Genomic DNA, 18710 nt, shown 5'->3' on the forward strand with positions numbered 1-18710 from the left:
CGGTCACCCTCGTATCTCTCCAGTCCTCTGCCTGTGCCTCCCCCAGGCCAGTGTGTGCCCCCTTCTACCTAAGAACCCACAGCTCTCCTCTAGCAAGCTTTTGTCCCTCACCAGCTGTGGGTTGTCCTCATTGGTAACTGTGTGTCTTCATTTGGTTTTTAACTTTCTTTTGCTGGTGAAGACAAGTCGTGCAGGCTCTGGATTTCAGGCTAAGAGGACAACGGAGAGCCGGATGGAGGAGTGGGCTGGGCAGGTGGGCATGCCTCCACCAGCAGCACACTACATATGCCCAACGTTCGAGGACGCCTGTCCTCTGAAGAGCCAGAAACCCCACCCAGGCCTGCCGCACCCTTGCCCCAGCTGCACCTCAGCAGGCCACGAGCACTTTCCTTACGGTTCAGCTAGAACCCTGAGGACAAAGCTTACTGATGGGGTGGGTGCTGTGAGCTGGAGACCTTCTCGCAACCTCAGAGCTCCTCTGAGTTTGCTTCCAGCTCAGGATGTGGGCGCCCTCCCAGGAGGCTGCCCAGTGCCTGGAGCTGAGCATGGAGGTGGGCACTGACCAATCTTGCTTATCTTACATCTGTGTAGAAAAAGCGTCTTCTCTCCTTCCATGACTTGGACTTTGAGGAGGATCCGGACCAGTCTATGCGGCCCTGCAGCCACACACCGGGCCCTGAGGCCACACACAGCCTGCAGGTCAGTGGGCTCCTGTATATGCCCCTGCTGCTCCCGAAACCTGAACCGAGTGAGGGGCCTGGGCCTGGGTTAGGGTGATGCGTTGGAACATAGGGTCCAGTGAGCAGGCCACCACATTAGAGCAGGAGGACCGCTGGTGGGAGGCAAGAAATTGGGGCACAGTACCCAAAAGCCTCCCAGGGCTAGCACCTCAGAAGATTGGCAGGCCACTTGCATGGGTAGGGCTGAGGTGGGAACATCAAGCTGGGCAGCTGAATTAGGGAACCGGGGGCAGGGGTGGAGCCTCAGAACTCAGAACCCCTGTGACTCAGAAGGGCAGGATGGAGAACAGCGTCCAACAGGAAGTCAGACGAGGCCTGGCATTGGGCCATGCCTCTGTCTTATTGTAGGCATCCTATAGTTCATTCCCCAAAGTAGACTAGCCTTGCAGATGACAAAAGCCTATTCTTTTTTTCTTTTCTTAAATTTTACTTTTAGAGAGAGTAAGCAGGGGGGACAGAGAAAATTTGTGTGCCATTTTTCTCAACCACTGAAATCGAACTCCAAACACTTGAGCCACCTAGTGGGCATGTGTGACCCTGTGCTTGCCTCACCTTTGTGCATCTGGCTAACGTGGGAAATGGAGAATAGAACATGGGTCCTTAGGCTTCGCAGGCAAGTGCCTGCACCACTAAGCCATCTCTCCAGCCCAGAAAGCCTGTTCTTAATGTTCAACCCTGGACATTGGCTTCACAGAGGCCATCCAGGCAGACCAGAACTTGCTAACTCTGCTCATTAGCCATATGACCTTGACCCTAGGAGCCTCATTGAGGCTCGATTCCCTTGCCTGCAAGATGGCAGATAACCTCTGCCCTTCAGGGTGTTTCTCAGGTCTAGAGTCAGCCTGGCATGCACAAGACACTTGGGCAGGCAGTCAAAGCAGCTGTGGGCACAGGAGCCAGGACAAAGCCCAGAGGCAGTGTCCAGCTTCGTGGTGAGCCCTGACGTGCAGCTCCCAGTATCCCCTGGGCTCAGGCAGTGCTGAAAGGCACCAAGGCAGGATTGGGTCTGGAAAAGAGGAGACACTGGAGCAGGAGCCCCAGAAGTCAGCCCTAAGGAGACTTTGGGCCATAAATCCTGCTCCCCCTGCAGGTCAGGCCTGGGGTTTGCACTTCCTGTGGCCTACAGGCCTGAGGACTTCTTGCTTCCTGAGCCCTCACCAGCAGTCAAGCTGCAAGGAGGATTCTTGGGGGCAACGGCACCATGCATAGACCCCTCTGCCTGAGGGCAGCTTGCTCAGGAAACCCCGCTTCTCCATTCTGGCCCTCTGACCTCCAAGGACTGCTAAAGTAGCTATAGAAAAAACGCCTACCCACCCCCAGCAGTGTCCTCCACTTTTAGGGGAGCCTGGTCCCTCAAAGTCTGCTCCAGGGTGCTACTGTCCCCTGTGTGACACCTCCTGTGGGACACCCATCCCCACTATGGTAGGGAACCCCAACATCACAGACATGGTACAAAACAGATGATCCATGCTCTTAGCAGTGTCTGAAGATAGAGTGGCGCAGGGCCAGGGAGACAAGCAGCTGGTGATTGGGAAAAGCCCTGTTTCCTGCACAGGGAGAGGCTGATGGCCCATGTGCTCAGCCCCTCACAGGTGAGCCCTGCTTGGAAGAATGCACCTCCACAGAGGCCGAGGTCCTGAAGGAGGCTGACCCTGGAGCCTCAGGGTACCACCCTCTTCCCGAAGAGCAGCTGCACAGCCCCTTGGCCAACAGCGAGGACGCCCTCACTGAGCTGGGCTGGGCTGGAGCCTTCCACAGAACAACCCTGGAAACTGCTGCGATGCCTGGTGGGTGCCCCAGTCAGGATCAGAGGAGCTCTGGGGTAGAGGGATTCCTGAGAAGCCAACTTCTCCCCCCACCCTACCCAGGTTTACACAGATTGGCTGATGCAACATTACCCTTCCTTCAGCATGATCCTCCTTTAGCAAACACATGGGACACTGGTCCTCCCTGCACTCCATGCTTTCCAGTAACACCCAGAAATGCTAACAAAGGAGTTGAGCCATTCCTCAGGTCACTGCCACTGGTATAGGGTAGGGACAAGTCAGTTTCCCTAAAATGGCTATAGTCAGTGGCTGCCCAAATGACCTTTTTGCCTGCATCAAGTCCAAGGCTACACTTGAACATCAGCAGAGTGGGCCCATGTAGGTGCCCATAGCTACTCATCTGGAGCTTGGGAATAAGAAAACACAAACGGGAGCTACTCAGTTCTATCCGATGTTTTGTTTCAAAATGAAATCCCCCCCCCCCATCTGCCTCTTCCTGTACCCAAGAGAGCTTGTGTGCTGGGTTCAGGAGTTCAGGAACCTATTAAGTCAGAGCAAATATGATCACAGCAGCAAGGAACCTTCCCTGTCACGCCGCCCTGAGCTGCCGGTGCAGCTGGAGTGTGGAAACCTGTGCATCTCCGTCTACATGTGTCCCTCTGTGGGAACCATGACCTCACGGCTACAGTCCTGGAGGTTTTGTCGCCTCCTCTGCAAGCAATGAGTACATGTGTCAGTATGGGCCAGTCATAGGATCAAGACCCTGGAGGACGTTGTGTTCCCTCCCATGATGATGGCATGTCCCCAGAGGACATGGAGGAGGCCATCAGGGAAGACAAGGCACAAGAGAGAGAGGCACCAAGCAAAGGCACCTTGTGTTCTGCACTTCCAAGACTTGAACACACCCGGTGGAGCTCACAGAAGCTTCCCTGTGGTTTTTCACTTGCCTGCATCTCCTGGAGAGCAGTGTCTTACAGGGAAGGTGGTGAGGAGGGAGTGTCGCAGTCAGGCTGGCAGTGTTCTCTCTTGAGGAGCAGATGGTCTGCAGGGTCAGAGGCATGATGACATGGCATGCCATCTGGTCACATGACTCCCCTGCACCTCAGTGTCGTGACTAGGGAAGGGAGTTAGCCACGTTATAGAGATGAGGCGAGATGGTCACATCTGTTAGCTATTGCTGTGTAACAAATGGCCACAAAGCTAGTGGCTTACAGCAACACGGGTGTGATCTTACATGGGTCAGAGTGTGGGCAGGGTTTGGGTACGACCTTGGCACTGGGTCTCCAGAGCTGTGTGGAGGGGCAGCGATATTACCTGGAGCTGGGGTTATCAATCGCCACACTTATGCAGGTGTGGGGAGGATTCATAACACAAAGGGGACTGCTGTGGCTCAGGTACACTTGCCAGAGAGAGCTCTGTGCCACTCGCTCCAAGTCTAGGTCACCAAGCACACCTCCTTCCCCATATCCCTGTTGCGGTATGAGATGCCACTCAGGCAAACAGAGCTCTCATGGGTAGTTTTGAATGAGGACATGGTGATGGTGGGGTCACTTCCCCCTGGGGCCCTGGAGTAAGCAGTTTTAGCCACATGGCAGGAGACTCCTGTGTACACACACAACGGTATGGAACCTGCTTCATGGTCATGTGACTTCAGCATCTCAACCCCACACCTCAATGGGCCATGTTCTTTGAGCTCTAAGTTTCCCTCATTGGAGGAAATGTATCCATTGGCTTTTTGCTGTAAACAAGTCACACCATGTCTTACTCCAAAGGGACAGATGTCATCAGGAACAAGCAACTCCCCTCGCAGTACCTGGCTGATGTGGACACCTCTGACGAAGACAACATCCGGGCTCCCAGAGCAGCCTCCCAGCATTCCAAGCGGAGGGCCAGGGCTATTTCTGAGAGTCAGGTAATGGGCTTGAAAGAATTCAAACTGGGATCGTCTCTGGGTGGAGACATCTTTCATATTCATACCAAATTACTTCAGAAAAGTGAAAAGCTTTCAGCATTTTCCAACTATAAAATTGCCTCTTTCATATCATATATCATAAATTGTGTGTCTATTGAAGTGAGCTCATTTAACATAACATTAACTATTATACTATGTCAACTTCCAACAAGATGAAAAATAAGCCATGCATGGTAAATCATGTCTATAACCCCAGTGCTTGGGAGACAGAGGCAGAAATATCTCAAGTACAAAGACTGTCTCCACCATAATTAAAATACAGTTACTGGGCTGGAGAAATGGCTCAGCAGTTGATGCACTTGCCTGCAAAGCCTAAGAACCCAGGTTTGATTCCCCAGGACCCACATAAAGTCAGATGCACAAGGTGGCACATTCATCTGGAGTTCATTTGCAGTGGCTAAAGGCCCTGGCATGTCCATTCTCTCTCTCCCCCACCCATCTCTTTCTCTCTTTCAAATAAATAATAAAAATAATTACCATCTGATCCATCAATTATAATTCTGAGGCTACTTCCCCTACAACTGAGAGAGGAGACATTCGTATTCAGAATGGGTAGCAGTATGACTCACAGTAACTAAAACGGGGAAGCAGCCGGTATGACAATGTATGGGTCTCGGTGATGGGTGTGCAGGGCGTGGCGGGTACATGGCATGGAATATCAACCCAACAAGGGAGGGAATTCACTGACCTTGACCACAGCCCATAATGCTCTCTGGAATTATTCTCAAACTGCTTCATGCTTGCAGTCCACATTTCTGGAATGTTCTCACCTTCACTCCTCATAACTTTTATTTACCTCAGCTGCTGCTTCCTCTCCATTGTGTCTGTGAATCTGGACATGACGAGAGCTAGCAGTGCACAAAACCTGCGGGGCCTAGCCACACCCCATATCCTAATGAAGAGCAGGCCAGCCTCCCACGGGGGTCTAGCCCTCTAGTCTGTGCCCCTCAAACCAGGGTGCTGTCGTTAACTTTGTGTGGCTAGGACAAAATGCCAAACCAAAAGCAGCCGAGGGGAGGAAAGGTTTACTTTGGAAGCTTCATGAGGGAAGCGGAAGTTGGCATGAGAAGAGGCTGGGCATCACTTCTTGCCACAGCACATGGAAAAAAGTAGCAGGAAAGTGAGCTGGGTTCTGGCAATGGGGAGAAGACTATAACACTCCAAAGCCTGGCCCCAGAAACACACCTCTCCAGCCAGGCTCCACCTCCCAAATTGCCACCAGCCGGGAATTAAACATTCAGACGACATGAGTTCATGGGGGACACCTGATTCAAACCTTCCTGCGCCAGCAAGCCCTTTGAGCCGGTGAGCACTATGGGTCGTGTTTGGCAGTGGTTAATTTGTTGACCATCCAGTTATGTGCTTCCAATCTGTGCATTGGTCTTTGGGCTGACCGCTTCATAGATGACCGATGATCAGGAAAACCTTTCTAGAAGGAAAGTCTCCATGCCAGAGATCCAAACACACCCCACGCATACGTGTGAAAGACGCTTCCATGGAGCTGGGAGGGGAGAGTGGAGGGGACATGGAGTCCAGGCTTAGACCCGCCTTCCTTCACTGCCCAGAGCTGCTGCTGAGCAAGCCCTCCACGGCCACATCTCCACAGCAGACACTGACCCAGTTTCCCCAGAAAAATGTCACCAGGCACAACCCAAGGTGGCTCACTTGGCCCTGGCCTCTGTCTGTGTCCCAGTTTTAAGCTGCAAAGGCTGGTGTGGCTGCGTGGCAGTTGAAGGCACAGAACCCTACACCAGTCCTGACGCTGAGGCCCCTGCAGAGTCGGGCTCAGCCCTCTTGAGACACTGCCCTGCATGGCAGTCGCTGCTCTTGGTCAATACAAATTTTAAAAAAACCTAAATTTCTTTTGCACCTGAGAAGCCACAAAACAAAGGCGGGTATTTAGAGAAAGCAAACAACGTCATGAGTTCACAGTCACTATCCCAGAATCTGACCAGCTGCCCTGTGCAGTCAGCTGGGAGATGATAAAGGCAGGAGGGAAGCTTATCTTGCAAAAAGATGCGCCCCATCCCCCAGGTTCTCAGGGGACACAGGCCTCCAGGAAGAGCACCAGACATGGCTTTTTGTTAGAACTTGATGGAGATAGAGTTCAAGGCCAACCTAGGCAGCGTATTGAGTCCCTGGATCAAGTGTGTGTGTGCGCACATGCCTGTGTTTCTATCTAGTCCAGAAGTTGTAATGCTGGGCATATAGATACCCAATTGAAATTGAAAGTAGGGGCTCAAAGAGACATTTGTGCCATCTATGTTGGTTTATCAAAAAAAAATAAAACAGAACTATGCTCTCCCTGAGGTCAGTCACTTCACAGGGTGTCTGCCACAGATAGCGAGCCTCTTTCCCTTCAGCAGGGGTTGGCGATAGTTGCAGTTCAAAAGCTTCCAGTAGCTGAACGTGGTGGCACATGCCTTTAATCCTAGCACTTGGGAGACAGAGGTAGGAGGATCACTGTGAGTTTGAGGCCACCCTGAGACTACATAGTGAACTCTAGGTCAGCCTGGGCCAGAGTGAGACCCTACCTCGAAAAAATAAATAAATAAAATAAAATAAAACACTGGGCTGGAGAGATGGCCTAGCGGTTAAGCGCTTGGCCTGTGAAGCCTAAGGACCCCGGTTCGAGGCTCTGTTCCCCAGGACCCACGTTAGCCAGATGCACAAGGGGGCGCATGCATCTGGAGTTCATTTGCAGTGGCTGGAGGCCCTGGCGCGCCCATTCTCTCTCTCCTTCTCTCTGCCTCTTTCTGTCTGTCTCTCTCTAATAAATAAATAAGTAAAAAATTTTTTAAAAAGCTTCCAGTTACAGAGTGCTGCAGAGGATTGACTTAACCAGGCATGAAGCTTTACATGTATCTATACAGGACAGAGAAGGGAATTCTGAAAGAGAGGCTGGAGAGCCGGGCAATGGAGCCCAGCGCCTCGTGCGTACAAGGCAAGCCCTCACCACTGACCCCATCCCAGCCCTTGCTTTGTGAGGCAGGGTCTTGACGTAGAGCTCAGGTTGGTCTTGAATTCTTGCCCTTCCTGCCTTCGCCTCTTAGGTGCTGGGATACATGTATGTCCTCCCAGCTGTACCTTACTTTCAATAAGGAGAATGAAGCTGTCATTTTCCCTCTGTGTTTACTTCCCATCGCCTCAGAAAAACAGGAGGCCTGTCCTCACTGAAATCGAGTGTCCCATAAGATCCTTTGTGCCCTGGGCTTGTCTGAAAGGAGCCAGCATCTCTAGACATCAGAGACAAGCTGGCGTTAGCTGTGTTCCTAAGTCTTGCTGGCTTGATGGTCCCCACCTTCCCACAGGCCGGGGCAGTCCAGAGGCAGGGCCTCTTCTGAAGCCTGGGCTGAGCCTCTTGCGTCTGTTTCCCAATCCCTTCCCTCACTGGCCTCTCCAAGCCTCTGTCCAACTCACACATCCTTCAGGAACCCCAAGGAGACCTTCCCAACTTCTCATCTTGGGGCGTCCTCCCTTCTTGTTCTCTTGTAGCAGTTTGCAGTGGTGATGCTGGGGAAGTGGGAGCTCTTCCTCCCCAAGCTCCCACCAGTGTCACCTGGTCTGGTCAAACGCCAGTTGTTGAGCACTTTCTCGAGGGCACTAATCACTGCCAACACCACTGGTACCAATGGGCCAGGCCACATGATCCCCATGCCAATGACCACCCCCCCCGACCCTACAAGGCAGGTGTAGGCCATGGGCTCACAGACACTCAGGCTGACGTTTCCAGTGTGTATTCTTCCCCCACTCAAAGTCCTCGGTGCTGTGGTAATTACCTGCCAACAATGCGAGCGTCCTGACATTGCGAGTGTCATTACCCTCTCTGAAGGCCAGGCGAGCGGTAAATGAGATAATGTGGGGAAGTCGTGCCTGCCGGTGAGGAAGCAGAGCCAAGAGGAATTGATTTTCCCCGTCTCTGTCTGGAAGCTAATAGACTTCGGCTGACTCAAGGGTCCGGTGACTCAAGGATGAGGAAGTTGTACTTTTGATCACAAGTGACCCAGGCCTCTTGCTAGATAATGACTTTGGTTTGGTCACCATGTCCTGTTTAACTCGGGCCTTCCTGCACCGATCAGTATCGACAGGGACAGTCATCGCCCAGTGACAGACATGGTCACCATTGCTCTGTCTTGACTAACTGTTTTCCTCTTCTGTCAACCCCTGTACCCATTTTGCCCCTTTCCTGGTTCCACTCGCAGCTCCTGCTCTGTCTTGTGACCACTGGGCCCTTGGTATCCAAAAGCAGATTCACCACTGGTAGTGGCCTTAGTGGGACTTTGGGGGTTATGAGGTGGGGAGTCATAGTGGAAGTAGGCTGCCCCCCCCCAGCACTGCTCCTCTCCCTCCGTTTCAGATCTCTGAGCTGAACAAGCGTGTGTCTGCCGTGGAGCACCTGCTGACCCACCTGGAAAGCACAGTCCTGCCGCCCTCTGCCCAGGTAACGCCCTAGGCTGAGCACAGAGAACGGCTTGAAGCTCTCTGTTAAGGAAGGTTGAGGTCCAACTGTGACTCTGAGGGAAGAGTCCCCAGAGGTCCTGCAGCTGGCACACTTGAGCTGTGGGCACAGCGCTCCCAGCATAGACGGCTTCCCCAGCACAGCCCACGCACATGGGACCATCTGCCCCAGCCAGGCTCAACACCACCCCTCCACCTCCGAGCTCAGAGGACACACAGGGATAGCCACCTGCCCTGGGGATATAACCAGAGCGGTGCTGGGCAAGAGCTTGGAGAGCCAGGGCTGGGCCTGCAGCGCCTGGGCCCCAGGCCACAGTAGGGCAGGGCCTCATCACATCACACGCTTGTGAGCAGCACAGGGCTGAGCTGACAGAATGCTGAAGGACAGATCACTTACTTTAAAGAGAGACCTACGTGGCTTATGGTCCTGGAGGCTGGAAGTCCATGGTGGAAGGGCTGGATCTGGTAAAGGCTTTGTGCTGGGGTCCCATGTTTGAGGGTGTGAACAAGTATGAGAGGCGCCCCAATGTGGTTTCATAACAAATCTACCCTTGTGCTAATGACATGGGTGCATTTCAAGGGCTCATCCTCACACCCTGATTATCACTGTCATAGTGGGGTTCAGTTACCGGCACACAAACTTTAGGGGGCACATGGAAACCGAGGCAACCTTATAGAGAGTAAAGAAAGTAAAATTTCAGTCTAATTTAGGACCATGTGTGTGTGTTCAAGAGAGAGAGAGAGAGAGAGAGAGAGAGAGAGGGAGAGAGAGAACCAGGCAGTACAGGAGTGTGGAGGGCCCAGGCCTCCATTCCAACTGTATTAGTTACTTTCTTGTCACTGGGACAAAGTACCTGTCAGAAGCAGCGTCAGGAGGAAAGAGTGAGTTGGTCTCACAGAGGTCCAGTGTGACAGGGGCCTCGGCCCTTAGGGAAACGAGGAGGAGTGACGCTCCCCTGAAGCCACGTGCCCTCCCACGACCACAAGTGAGCTTAGTGGGGCAGAGGATGAAGGGGAGGATGGGCGGAGGAGTGAGCAGACTCTTCCCTCATGGCTGTCACTAAGCTGACATGTGGTCTGGCACCTTGAAGCGACAGCAGAGGTCAGGAGAGCTGCCCACCTGGTTCCGGGTGCTGGGAGGCAGCGGTGAACAGAAGCTTGACAGTGGAGGCACGAGAGACCGGGAAGAAGCCCCCAACACAGAGCAAGCGACAGAGCGCGGGCGCGCCAGAGGAAAACACGTGAGGCAGGGACAGGGGAACGAGGGCACCCCTGTTCACAGCGGCACCTCGCTGAGAGCTGGAATTTTCCCAGACTGAGAAGATGCCCCAAGGCCTCCAGAAGCAGCAAGAATGGAGTGTTCCAGACACAGGGGAAAGGCTTGTCCTGGTCACAAAATGGGCACAGAAGCCAGAGGCAAAGCCACCAGGACAGGGCGGGGAGCTGCCGTGGCCCATCTTCTGTTACTATAACAAAATGCCTAAAACTGGCTACTCTATAAAGTCATTTCCTGAAGGTCTAGGAAGTTCTGGGAAGCCTAGGAGCCTGGGCTGGCAGCGGCAGAGGGTCTTCTTGCCACATTGATAGGGCAGGGGCACAGCATGTGAGGCAGCTACGGCCTCCTCTGTGTTTATTCATTCATTCATTCACTCATTTATATTGCTTTTTTTTTTTTAAGACTGGGTCTTTCTATAGTTCCCTTGCTAGGTTGGCACTTACTCTGTAGCTCAAGCCGGCCTCAAACTCATAATTATTCTACCTTAGCTTCCCAAATGTTGGGAAACCAGCAAACATGGTTTTTCTGATAAATCTATTTATTCCGGATTGGGGTCCTCACCTTCATGACCTCCTCTACTCCCGGTGAATCCCCAAAAGGCTCTATCTCTAGATGCCATTCCTATATGCATTTATTTTTAATTGTTTTGATTTTTTGTTTTGTTTTGTTTTTGTTTTTCGAGGTAGGTTCTAGCTCTAGCCGAGGCTGACCTGGAATGCACTATGTAGTCTCAGGGTGGCCTTGAACTCACAGAGATCCTCCTACCTCTGCTTGCCAAGTGCTGGGATTAAAGGCATGTGCCACCATGCCTGGCTGTTTTGATTTTTTGTTAAGACAGGGTCTCACTCTAGCCCAGGCTGACCTGGAACTCTGTAGTCCAGGCTGGCCTTGAACTCATGGTGATTCTTTTGCATAACATCCTGAGTGATGGGATTAAAGTTATGCACCACCGTATGTACTTAAATTAAGTGTACAACACACACGCTCTGGGAAACAACCAGAGTGTGAGCAAAGGATAATGTCATAGAGGTTCTAAGTGTATAGTCCATGTCCAGGCTCTACTTTTCACCCTGGGGGAGACGGGAGGTTGGAGAGAAAGAGCCAGCTGCCAGCCACAGGACGCTCCGCTGCACTCTGAGGGCGGGTCGTGGGGGACAGAAGGTGGCATCGGAAGGCAGTTAGACTGTAGCAACAGGCCAGGTGAGCTAAGGCGAAGGTGAGCCCCCCGAGCCGTGGAGGTGAGGTGCGGCAGTGGGAGCGGATGCCTGAGCAAGCCTTGAGGGCGGAGTGGGCCTCGATGGAGAGGGAGCATGCCCCACACACTGCCACCCGACCCAGCATTCCGGGAGAACCAGGAGACAGCTCGGCGGGAGAGTGCCTGCGTCAAAAGCACGGGGACCTGCGTCTGATCCCCAGAACTCATACACGTGCTGGGAGTGGAAGTGCACACCAAACCCCGGTGGTGCTGGGAAGGCAGAGTCAGGAGCCTTCCAGTCTAACCTAAGTGGTGACTCCTGGCCAATGACAGACTTTGTCCATAGAAAGGGAAGGAGGAGGTGGGCGGTGCTCCTGAGAACGACGTCCGAGGCTGACCTCCAGCCTCCGTGTGCACATACACCCCAACGTGGGCACACACGCACACACGCACTCACGCACACGTATGCATTAAAGCAAGATGCTTGGGCTAATCAGACGGCATTTGTGTGTTCATCATAGAGCGGATGCTGTCTGGAGCCAACGCACAAACCTCTTCTTCACATAGACCCACAAAGCCTTCCTCCTGCCAAGAGTGAGGGCAGCAAAGGGAACAGGCTCATCCACGCTGCACACAGGCACGCTGGGTTTCCAGTGTGACACAGGGTGACAGACAGGTGTCCAGCAAACGGCTCTGAGAGGACTCCTCAGGTGTGTGTAGATAGCATGAGAGCTGCCGCTGGGCCAGTGTCCCCACCCTGCTCCACCCCTTGCTGAGGAAACTCGTGACCCGTGTCCCTCTTCCCCACCCATAGATGAGGATGCAGCCCGGGATTCAGGGACATGAGCCACTCTCATGGTTACACCTCCCTTGCTCCCTGCCTTCCAGCTGCTCATGCGCCAGCTGCGCCTCAAGTTCTAATGCCGCTCACAGGGACTGTGGTGGATGCATCACATTAAAAAGCAGTTTAAACCAGGCGTGGTGGCGCACGCCTTTAATCCTAGCACTCGCGCTTGAGAGGCAGAAATACGAGGATTACCATGTGTTCGAGGCCACCCTGAGACGACATAGTGAATCCCAGGTCAGCCTGGGCTACAGTGAGACCCTACCTTGAAAAACCAAAAAGAAAAAAGAAAAAAAAACAATTTAAAAAAAAAGCAGCTTAAGGCATCAGGGCAGTGGCTAGTCAGGTGGCCAAGGCTGGCCCAAAATGACCATGGAGACTTGCCCTGGACTCTCTTACTACCCAAGGCAAGTACATATTCTGGGTTCTATAAATCTCATCTAAGACATCAGCCCACGTCACTGCCACCTTTCCACATCTCTGTCAGCAGTCTTCTGAAATAAACGGTGTCACCTCTGGGACTTTCAAACCTGTTGCAGAGGTTTTGATGTGAGGATATAGCACCATGTCTCGCCCATCCCTGGAAGTTGTGGACTCCTGATAAGTATGAGACATGAAGGTCCTTGTCACTAGGCAAGTCCAAGACAGAAAAGCTCTAAAGGAACATGGAATTTCTATTTGGTGCTGAACTGAAGGCCATGGTGTACTTCAGTCTTACATTGGCAGAGTAGAAAGAACTAGAAACTTGCATTAACAACCGATAGAAACCCTAGCCGCCAGATCCTCACAGCCTAAGGCTATGGCCCTGGTGTGAAGCCAGAGTGAGGTGACCTCCACTTCTGAACATTCCCACCAAGGAAGATTCAATGTCTTGTGAAATCAAACTTCAAGGGCTGGAGAGATGACTTAGAGGTTAAGGCAGTTTCCCACAAAGCCTAAGGACCCAGGTTTGATTCCCCAGGACCCATGTAAGCCAAATGCACAGGGTGGCACATGCATCTGGAGTTTGTTTGCAGTGGCTGGAGGCCCAGGCATGCCTATTCTCTCCCTCCCTCATCTCTCTCAAATAAATAAATAAGTAAAGTATTTTTTAAAAAAACTCAAACTTGAGCTGAAGAGATGGCTTAGCAGTTAAGTGCTTGCCTGTGAAGCCTAAGGACTGTGAGTTGTGACTCATTTCCCCAGGACCCACATTAGCCAGATGCATCTAGAGGGGCTTATGCATCTAGAGTTCATTTGCAGTAAGTGGCTAGAGGCCCTGGCAAGCCCATTCTCTCTATCTCTCTCTCTCTCAATCTCTCTCTCTCTCTCTCTGTCTCTCTCTTTCCCTCCCTCCTCTTTCTTTCTCTGTCTATCACTCTCAAACAAATAAATAAAAATAAATATTTTTTAAAAAACTCAAACTTAAAAACAAGGATGGCCAGGGTCAACAGACAACTTAGGTACAGTGAAAAGAGCCAGTCTCAGAGGCTAATGGCTGTGGCCCCACTCCTTTGAGGAGCACAGAGAAGTCAGAGTCACAGAGAGAGCAGAGGGTACTCAGGATTAGGGAACAGGTGGGAATTGGTGTTTAATCAGGACAGAGTCTCATCTGGTAAGAAGAAAAGAGTTCTGTGGGTGGAGGGGAGCTGTCTACCTCAAGTTGGTTACAGTGATAAATGTTATGTGCAGGGCTGGAGAGATGGCTTAGCGGTTAAGCGCTTGCCTGTGAAGCCTAAGGACCCCGGTTCGAGGCTCGGTTCCCCAGGTCCCACGTTAGCCAGATGCACAAGGGGGCGCATGCGTCTGGAGTTCGTTTGCAGAGGCTGGAAGCCCTGGCGCGCCCATTCTCTCTCTCCCCCTCTATCTGTCTTTCTCTCTGTGTCTGTCGCTCTCAAATAAATAAATAAATAAATAATTTTAAAAAAATGTTATGTGTAGATTTTACCCAATTGATTTGTAAGAACTAAGTAAAAAAATGGTGGGCGTGAGGTAGCCATGGGTACCAGAGTCTTCCACCTTTTTGGACTCTATAGAATGAGACAGGCTTTTTCTGGAGAAAGAGTAGGAACCCGGGCTCCTGCTGGGCATGATGACCCTGGCCCACCTCCCGGGATCACCTCTGAGGCCCATGCCTGGCCCTATTAGGGTCCAGCTGTGAGATCACACACAGATGCGGACGCAGAGGAGGAAACCCTCAGGAGGAGGCTGGAGGAGTTGACCAGCAACATCAGTGACCAGGGTGCCTCATCGGAGGAAGAAGCGACCAGAGAGAAAGAGACTAAGGCAAGTGGGGCCCTCCCAGGACACCTCCAGAGGCGAGCCTTGGCAGTTCTCAGCAATGGGCAGGACAGGAGGGATAATCCCAGACAGCCAATAGGTTGTGATGGAGTCATCAGCCTTTGCAGGATTAGCCCTTGTGGCTAACCACAGCGGGGGGGTGGGGGGTCTCCACAAGAGCACACTCGGGAGGAGACTGAAGGCCACCCTGGCAGCTCACAGACGGCCAGGAGCCTACGCTCCATCCCACCCACCAGTGGTATCGCCCTAGGTGTGCACAGCCGCAAGCCAGGTGGATTCTCCAAGAAGCCCTCAAGGTCCTGGGGATGTGCTCCGGGCCAGCAAGAGCACAGATGAGGAGCTGTCCGAGCTGGAGGACAGAGTGGCCATGACGGTGTCTGAAGTTCAGCAGGCTGAAAGCGAGGTAGCCTGAGAACCTGGGGATAGAAGGCTTCCCAAAGCTGACAGTGACCAGTCAAGGGCACCTACAGGCTCAAAGAGACTTCCCTGGTGGACAGCGGATGCAGAGTATGGGTGAATGAAGAGCTGAGTCACAGAGCACGGTGGATGGAGAGGACCCTGGGGACACAGAAAATTTGGGGGAAGTGGCTGGTACTGTAGCTCGGTGATACAGAACATGATTAGCATATGCAAGCCCATGGGCTCAATCCCTAGCAAAAGAAGAAAGAAAGAGAGAAAGAGAGAGAGAGAAGAAAGGAGGAAGGGAGGGAGGGGAGGAAGAAGAGAGAGAAAGAGAGGAAGGAAAGAAGAGAGGGAAGGAGAGAGGAAGGAAACAAGGAAGGGAGGGAGTGAGGGAAGGAAGTAAAGAAGGAAAGGAAAGAAGGAAGGGATGGAAGGGAGGGAGGGAGGGGAAGAGGAAGGAAGTGCTCGGGCAGGTCAGGATCAGTCTGCAGTGCCTCCCTATCACAACACTAGTGGGAGCCAGAATTCCTAATATGCTTCCTGAAAATGCACAGCACCACCCACCTGCCTGAGATGTCCCACGGGAACATCCTTGGTGACAACCAGAGAGAGTGGCAGAGAGGACCCCCACAGTGTATGTGTGTGCGAGACTTTGATCTTCAAGATAAATGAGTATTATCCACACCATGAGTGAACTGGGCATATGTGATCTGAGATGCCAAGTGGTGTCTGTGTGTCTTTCTGTCTACTTCTGTTCACCAGGTCTCAGACATTGAGTCTAGGATCGCAGCTCTGAGGGCAGCAGGGCTCACGGTGAAGCCCTCGGGAAAACCTCGGAGGAAGTCAAACCTCCCAGTAAGTGGGGAGGGAGGGAGTGCCTACTTTATGTCTGCCAGGACCACCCAGGAACCCATGGGGCAATGCCCTGGGGGCTGCTGCCCTTCTCTTGGAGCTGCCAGTCTTGTTTCTGACAGCCAGTTAGTGAAATAAACCCTGGGAAGAGTTGAATCATTTATTCTTCTAACTGGAGAGAGTTCCTTGCCTGGAGGCTCCAGCTGCTGCTCGGAGAAGCTAAAATCCCACAGCAGCAGGCTGCGTGGTCAAACCTCACATTGGAAGGATGTGACTAGACTAGCGGAAGAGAAGGCAGGTGCCACTGGACCTGTCCTGTAGCAGTTATCATCAGGAGGCTTCAGACAGAGCCACACCAGGGAGGAATTTGGTAGAATAAAGGATGCTGTGAAGGGTCTCTGCATATTTGGTCACCAGGTAAACTCAGGCTGCCCTGGTTAAGGTTATACTTCAGATAACGTGATGTTCTAGTGTACGTATGTCCCACACCATCTCAGGCCCATGCATACATGAAGCTGTCTAGCTGAAATGGAAAGTCAACAGGAAGCTGTATGTTAATCTGCTACATCTGGCAGCACTCCAACCAGAACCTGGGTGGTGCTTGGGGTGGGGGGGTTGCGGTCCCAGCCCTCTTAATCAGCAAGATAGAGAGCATCCATCTCCATGGCTCAACAAGACAGTGATCACATAAGCTTCTTCCTTGGTTTCCAGATCTTTCTTCCCCGACTTGCTGGGAACCTTGGCAGGAGCATGAAGGGTCCGAATGCAGATCCGGAGGCTGAAGCTGAGGTGTGTTATGCTGACCACCTCCAGGGTAACGTTTGCTGAAGGGTGGTAAACACAGACTGGGAGGCCGAGACATGCACCCTGGGAACTCAGTGCATGCAGGGTGTCAGGTGACGTCCTCACAGTTGCTCAAATGAGCATTTGTGTAGAAGCATGTGTTAGTCACTATCTCGCTGCTATGACAAAATGCCTGACAAAAGTAACTTAAGGAAGGAAGGTTGGTTTTTCTTGCCTTACAGTTTGATGTCCTTGTCTATTCAGTCTGGGACCCCAGCCCACGGGGCAGTGCTGTGCACAGTTAGGGTCCTCCCACCTCAATTATCCTAATCTAGAAACTGCTTCACAGACATGCCCAGAGACTTGTCTTTTAGGTGACTCTAGAACCAATCAAATTGACGACTTTAACAAAGCACTTTCTGGGGAAAACCCAGAGACCCCAGCAGGAAGTGGAGAAGGGGACACAGGAAGGAAGGAAGAAAGGAAACACTGACATGAGGCAAGGCTGTCTGGCTCAGTGTTTAGAGGAGCCATGGGGACAAGGAGGTCACACCCCAGAGTTGGCTGGCTCAGGACGAGGTACCTGGAACGTGCATCCCTCCACACTCATCAGTGTCACAGCTGTGCCAGAACCACACATGCTCCCTGGCACTTCTACCACCATGTTCGGGCATAGCAGACCTCCACAGCCAGGGACCTTCCTCTGTCTGGGAATGAAAACACCCAGGAGCAAGTCAGTGGGGAAACAGCCCAGAGATGAGGGAACACAGGGAGAACACTCAGACAAGGGTACGGAAAGAGAAGTGGACCAGGAAGGAGGCTGCATGCCTGTAGGGAGAGAAAGGAGCAGGGTTGGGGTGCTGTTTCCAGGGCTCTAGAGGGAGTGGGCCTGCCCCAAGCCCTGCCTGCACCATGATGTCCACTGTGAGCCACGAATATGTCCAGCCACTTCTAACAATGGCACCGGGCATCTCAGCAGGCTCAAGCAGACTGATTTCTATCCATCCCTTACCTCGTGTGTGCACACCCTGGAGCTAGGCAGGCCATGACAGTCACCCTGTGGGACTGCTGCACACACACCAAGGCTCGGGGACGTGGCTGCTGCTTGGCTGAGCCACACATGTAGGAGTGATATTGGGGTTCCTCCTGGCCCCTGAGCCCTGACATACACATACCCGAGAACCCAGGCCCATGGACTCCAGGCATTACCAAGAGAAGTAGACTCCAGACCCACCAGAGATTCCCAGATGCTGAGAACTTCTGGGATCTTTCACCACTCTGAAAAGGCCAACCAAACAATGAACTTCTTGTCACATTGTTGAAAGGTGACCAACTGGAAAGGAGGGAGTGGGAGACCCGCAGTTAACCTCCCACTTACCCACTTTAGAGATCGTGATTCACGGGGGCTGAGTCTGTATGAAAGGTGGTGGGGTGCAGCAATGAGATCTGAACCCACATCCATGCCACTGAGATTTGTGCTGTCTCTACCAAAACTGGTGGCTCCAAGTCTCCCCTCTGGTGCTTAACTTGCAGATAGATGCATTCTAGTGTTGTCCAAAGTTCAGATATTCACAAAGAAAGAAAATGAGTGACTGGGTAGTTAGACCCAGTAAAACAATGAGAACTCCCAAATTAGCTTGCAGTGCTCCTGAATGTAATGATTTGGGGACACCCAGAGACATTCTCCCCCTCTTAGGTGGAGGCTGTGCCCTATCTCCTGAGGAGAAAGTACTCCCCTAGCAGACAAGGTAAGAGCCTCCTGCTTCTCCTGCCATCTGCCTTCACCTGCCTCTCACTGCTGGGAAGTGACCTTGGGGAGAACCATGGCCAGCCAGGCTCTGTGCTTCTATCCCTCACCTGTGGAACACTCTGTGGCCATTCTGCCATGCAAGGGTCCCGTGTTTGGTCTCTGGATGGTGTTGAGCACACAAAGGAGCTGGTGGTGGTGCTGGCGTGTCTGGTCAACCCTTCCTGAAGTCTCACTGGTGACGAGGGGAACAGCTCTGTCCTGAACAAATGGCAGGCGGATCAGACCTTTGCAATCATTGTGAACAAAATTCCTGAGAGAACAACTCAGGGGAGGCAAAATTTCTTTTGGCTCGTGGTTTCAGAGGGTTCAGTCCATGGTCATCGTGCATTGGG

The 18710-nt window shown here is 52.4% G+C and overlaps 1 protein-coding gene across 2 annotated transcripts in view; it reads left to right on the forward strand.

Annotated features, from left to right (window-relative positions):
- Mlph (melanophilin) overlaps positions 1 to 18710 on the forward strand; it is a 46586-nt gene that overhangs the window by 22444 nt on the left and 5432 nt on the right. For both annotated transcript variants that reach the window (XM_045146683.1, XM_045146682.1), the window contains exons 6-14: positions 592 to 699; positions 2323 to 2527; positions 4279 to 4418; positions 8836 to 8919; positions 14379 to 14516; positions 14782 to 14934; positions 15696 to 15788; positions 16497 to 16574; positions 18265 to 18316. In XM_045146683.1, coding sequence (XP_045002618.1) covers positions 592 to 699; positions 2323 to 2527; positions 4279 to 4418; positions 8836 to 8919; positions 14379 to 14516; positions 14782 to 14934; positions 15696 to 15788; positions 16497 to 16574; positions 18265 to 18316 — 1051 coding nt within the window. The remainder of the gene's footprint in view (positions 1 to 591; positions 700 to 2322; positions 2528 to 4278; positions 4419 to 8835; positions 8920 to 14378; positions 14517 to 14781; positions 14935 to 15695; positions 15789 to 16496; positions 16575 to 18264; positions 18317 to 18710) is intronic.

Source organism: Jaculus jaculus, chromosome 4 (genome assembly GCF_020740685.1).
Source record: "Jaculus jaculus isolate mJacJac1 chromosome 4, mJacJac1.mat.Y.cur, whole genome shotgun sequence".
Lineage (NCBI taxonomy): Eukaryota > Metazoa > Chordata > Mammalia > Rodentia > Dipodidae > Jaculus > Jaculus jaculus.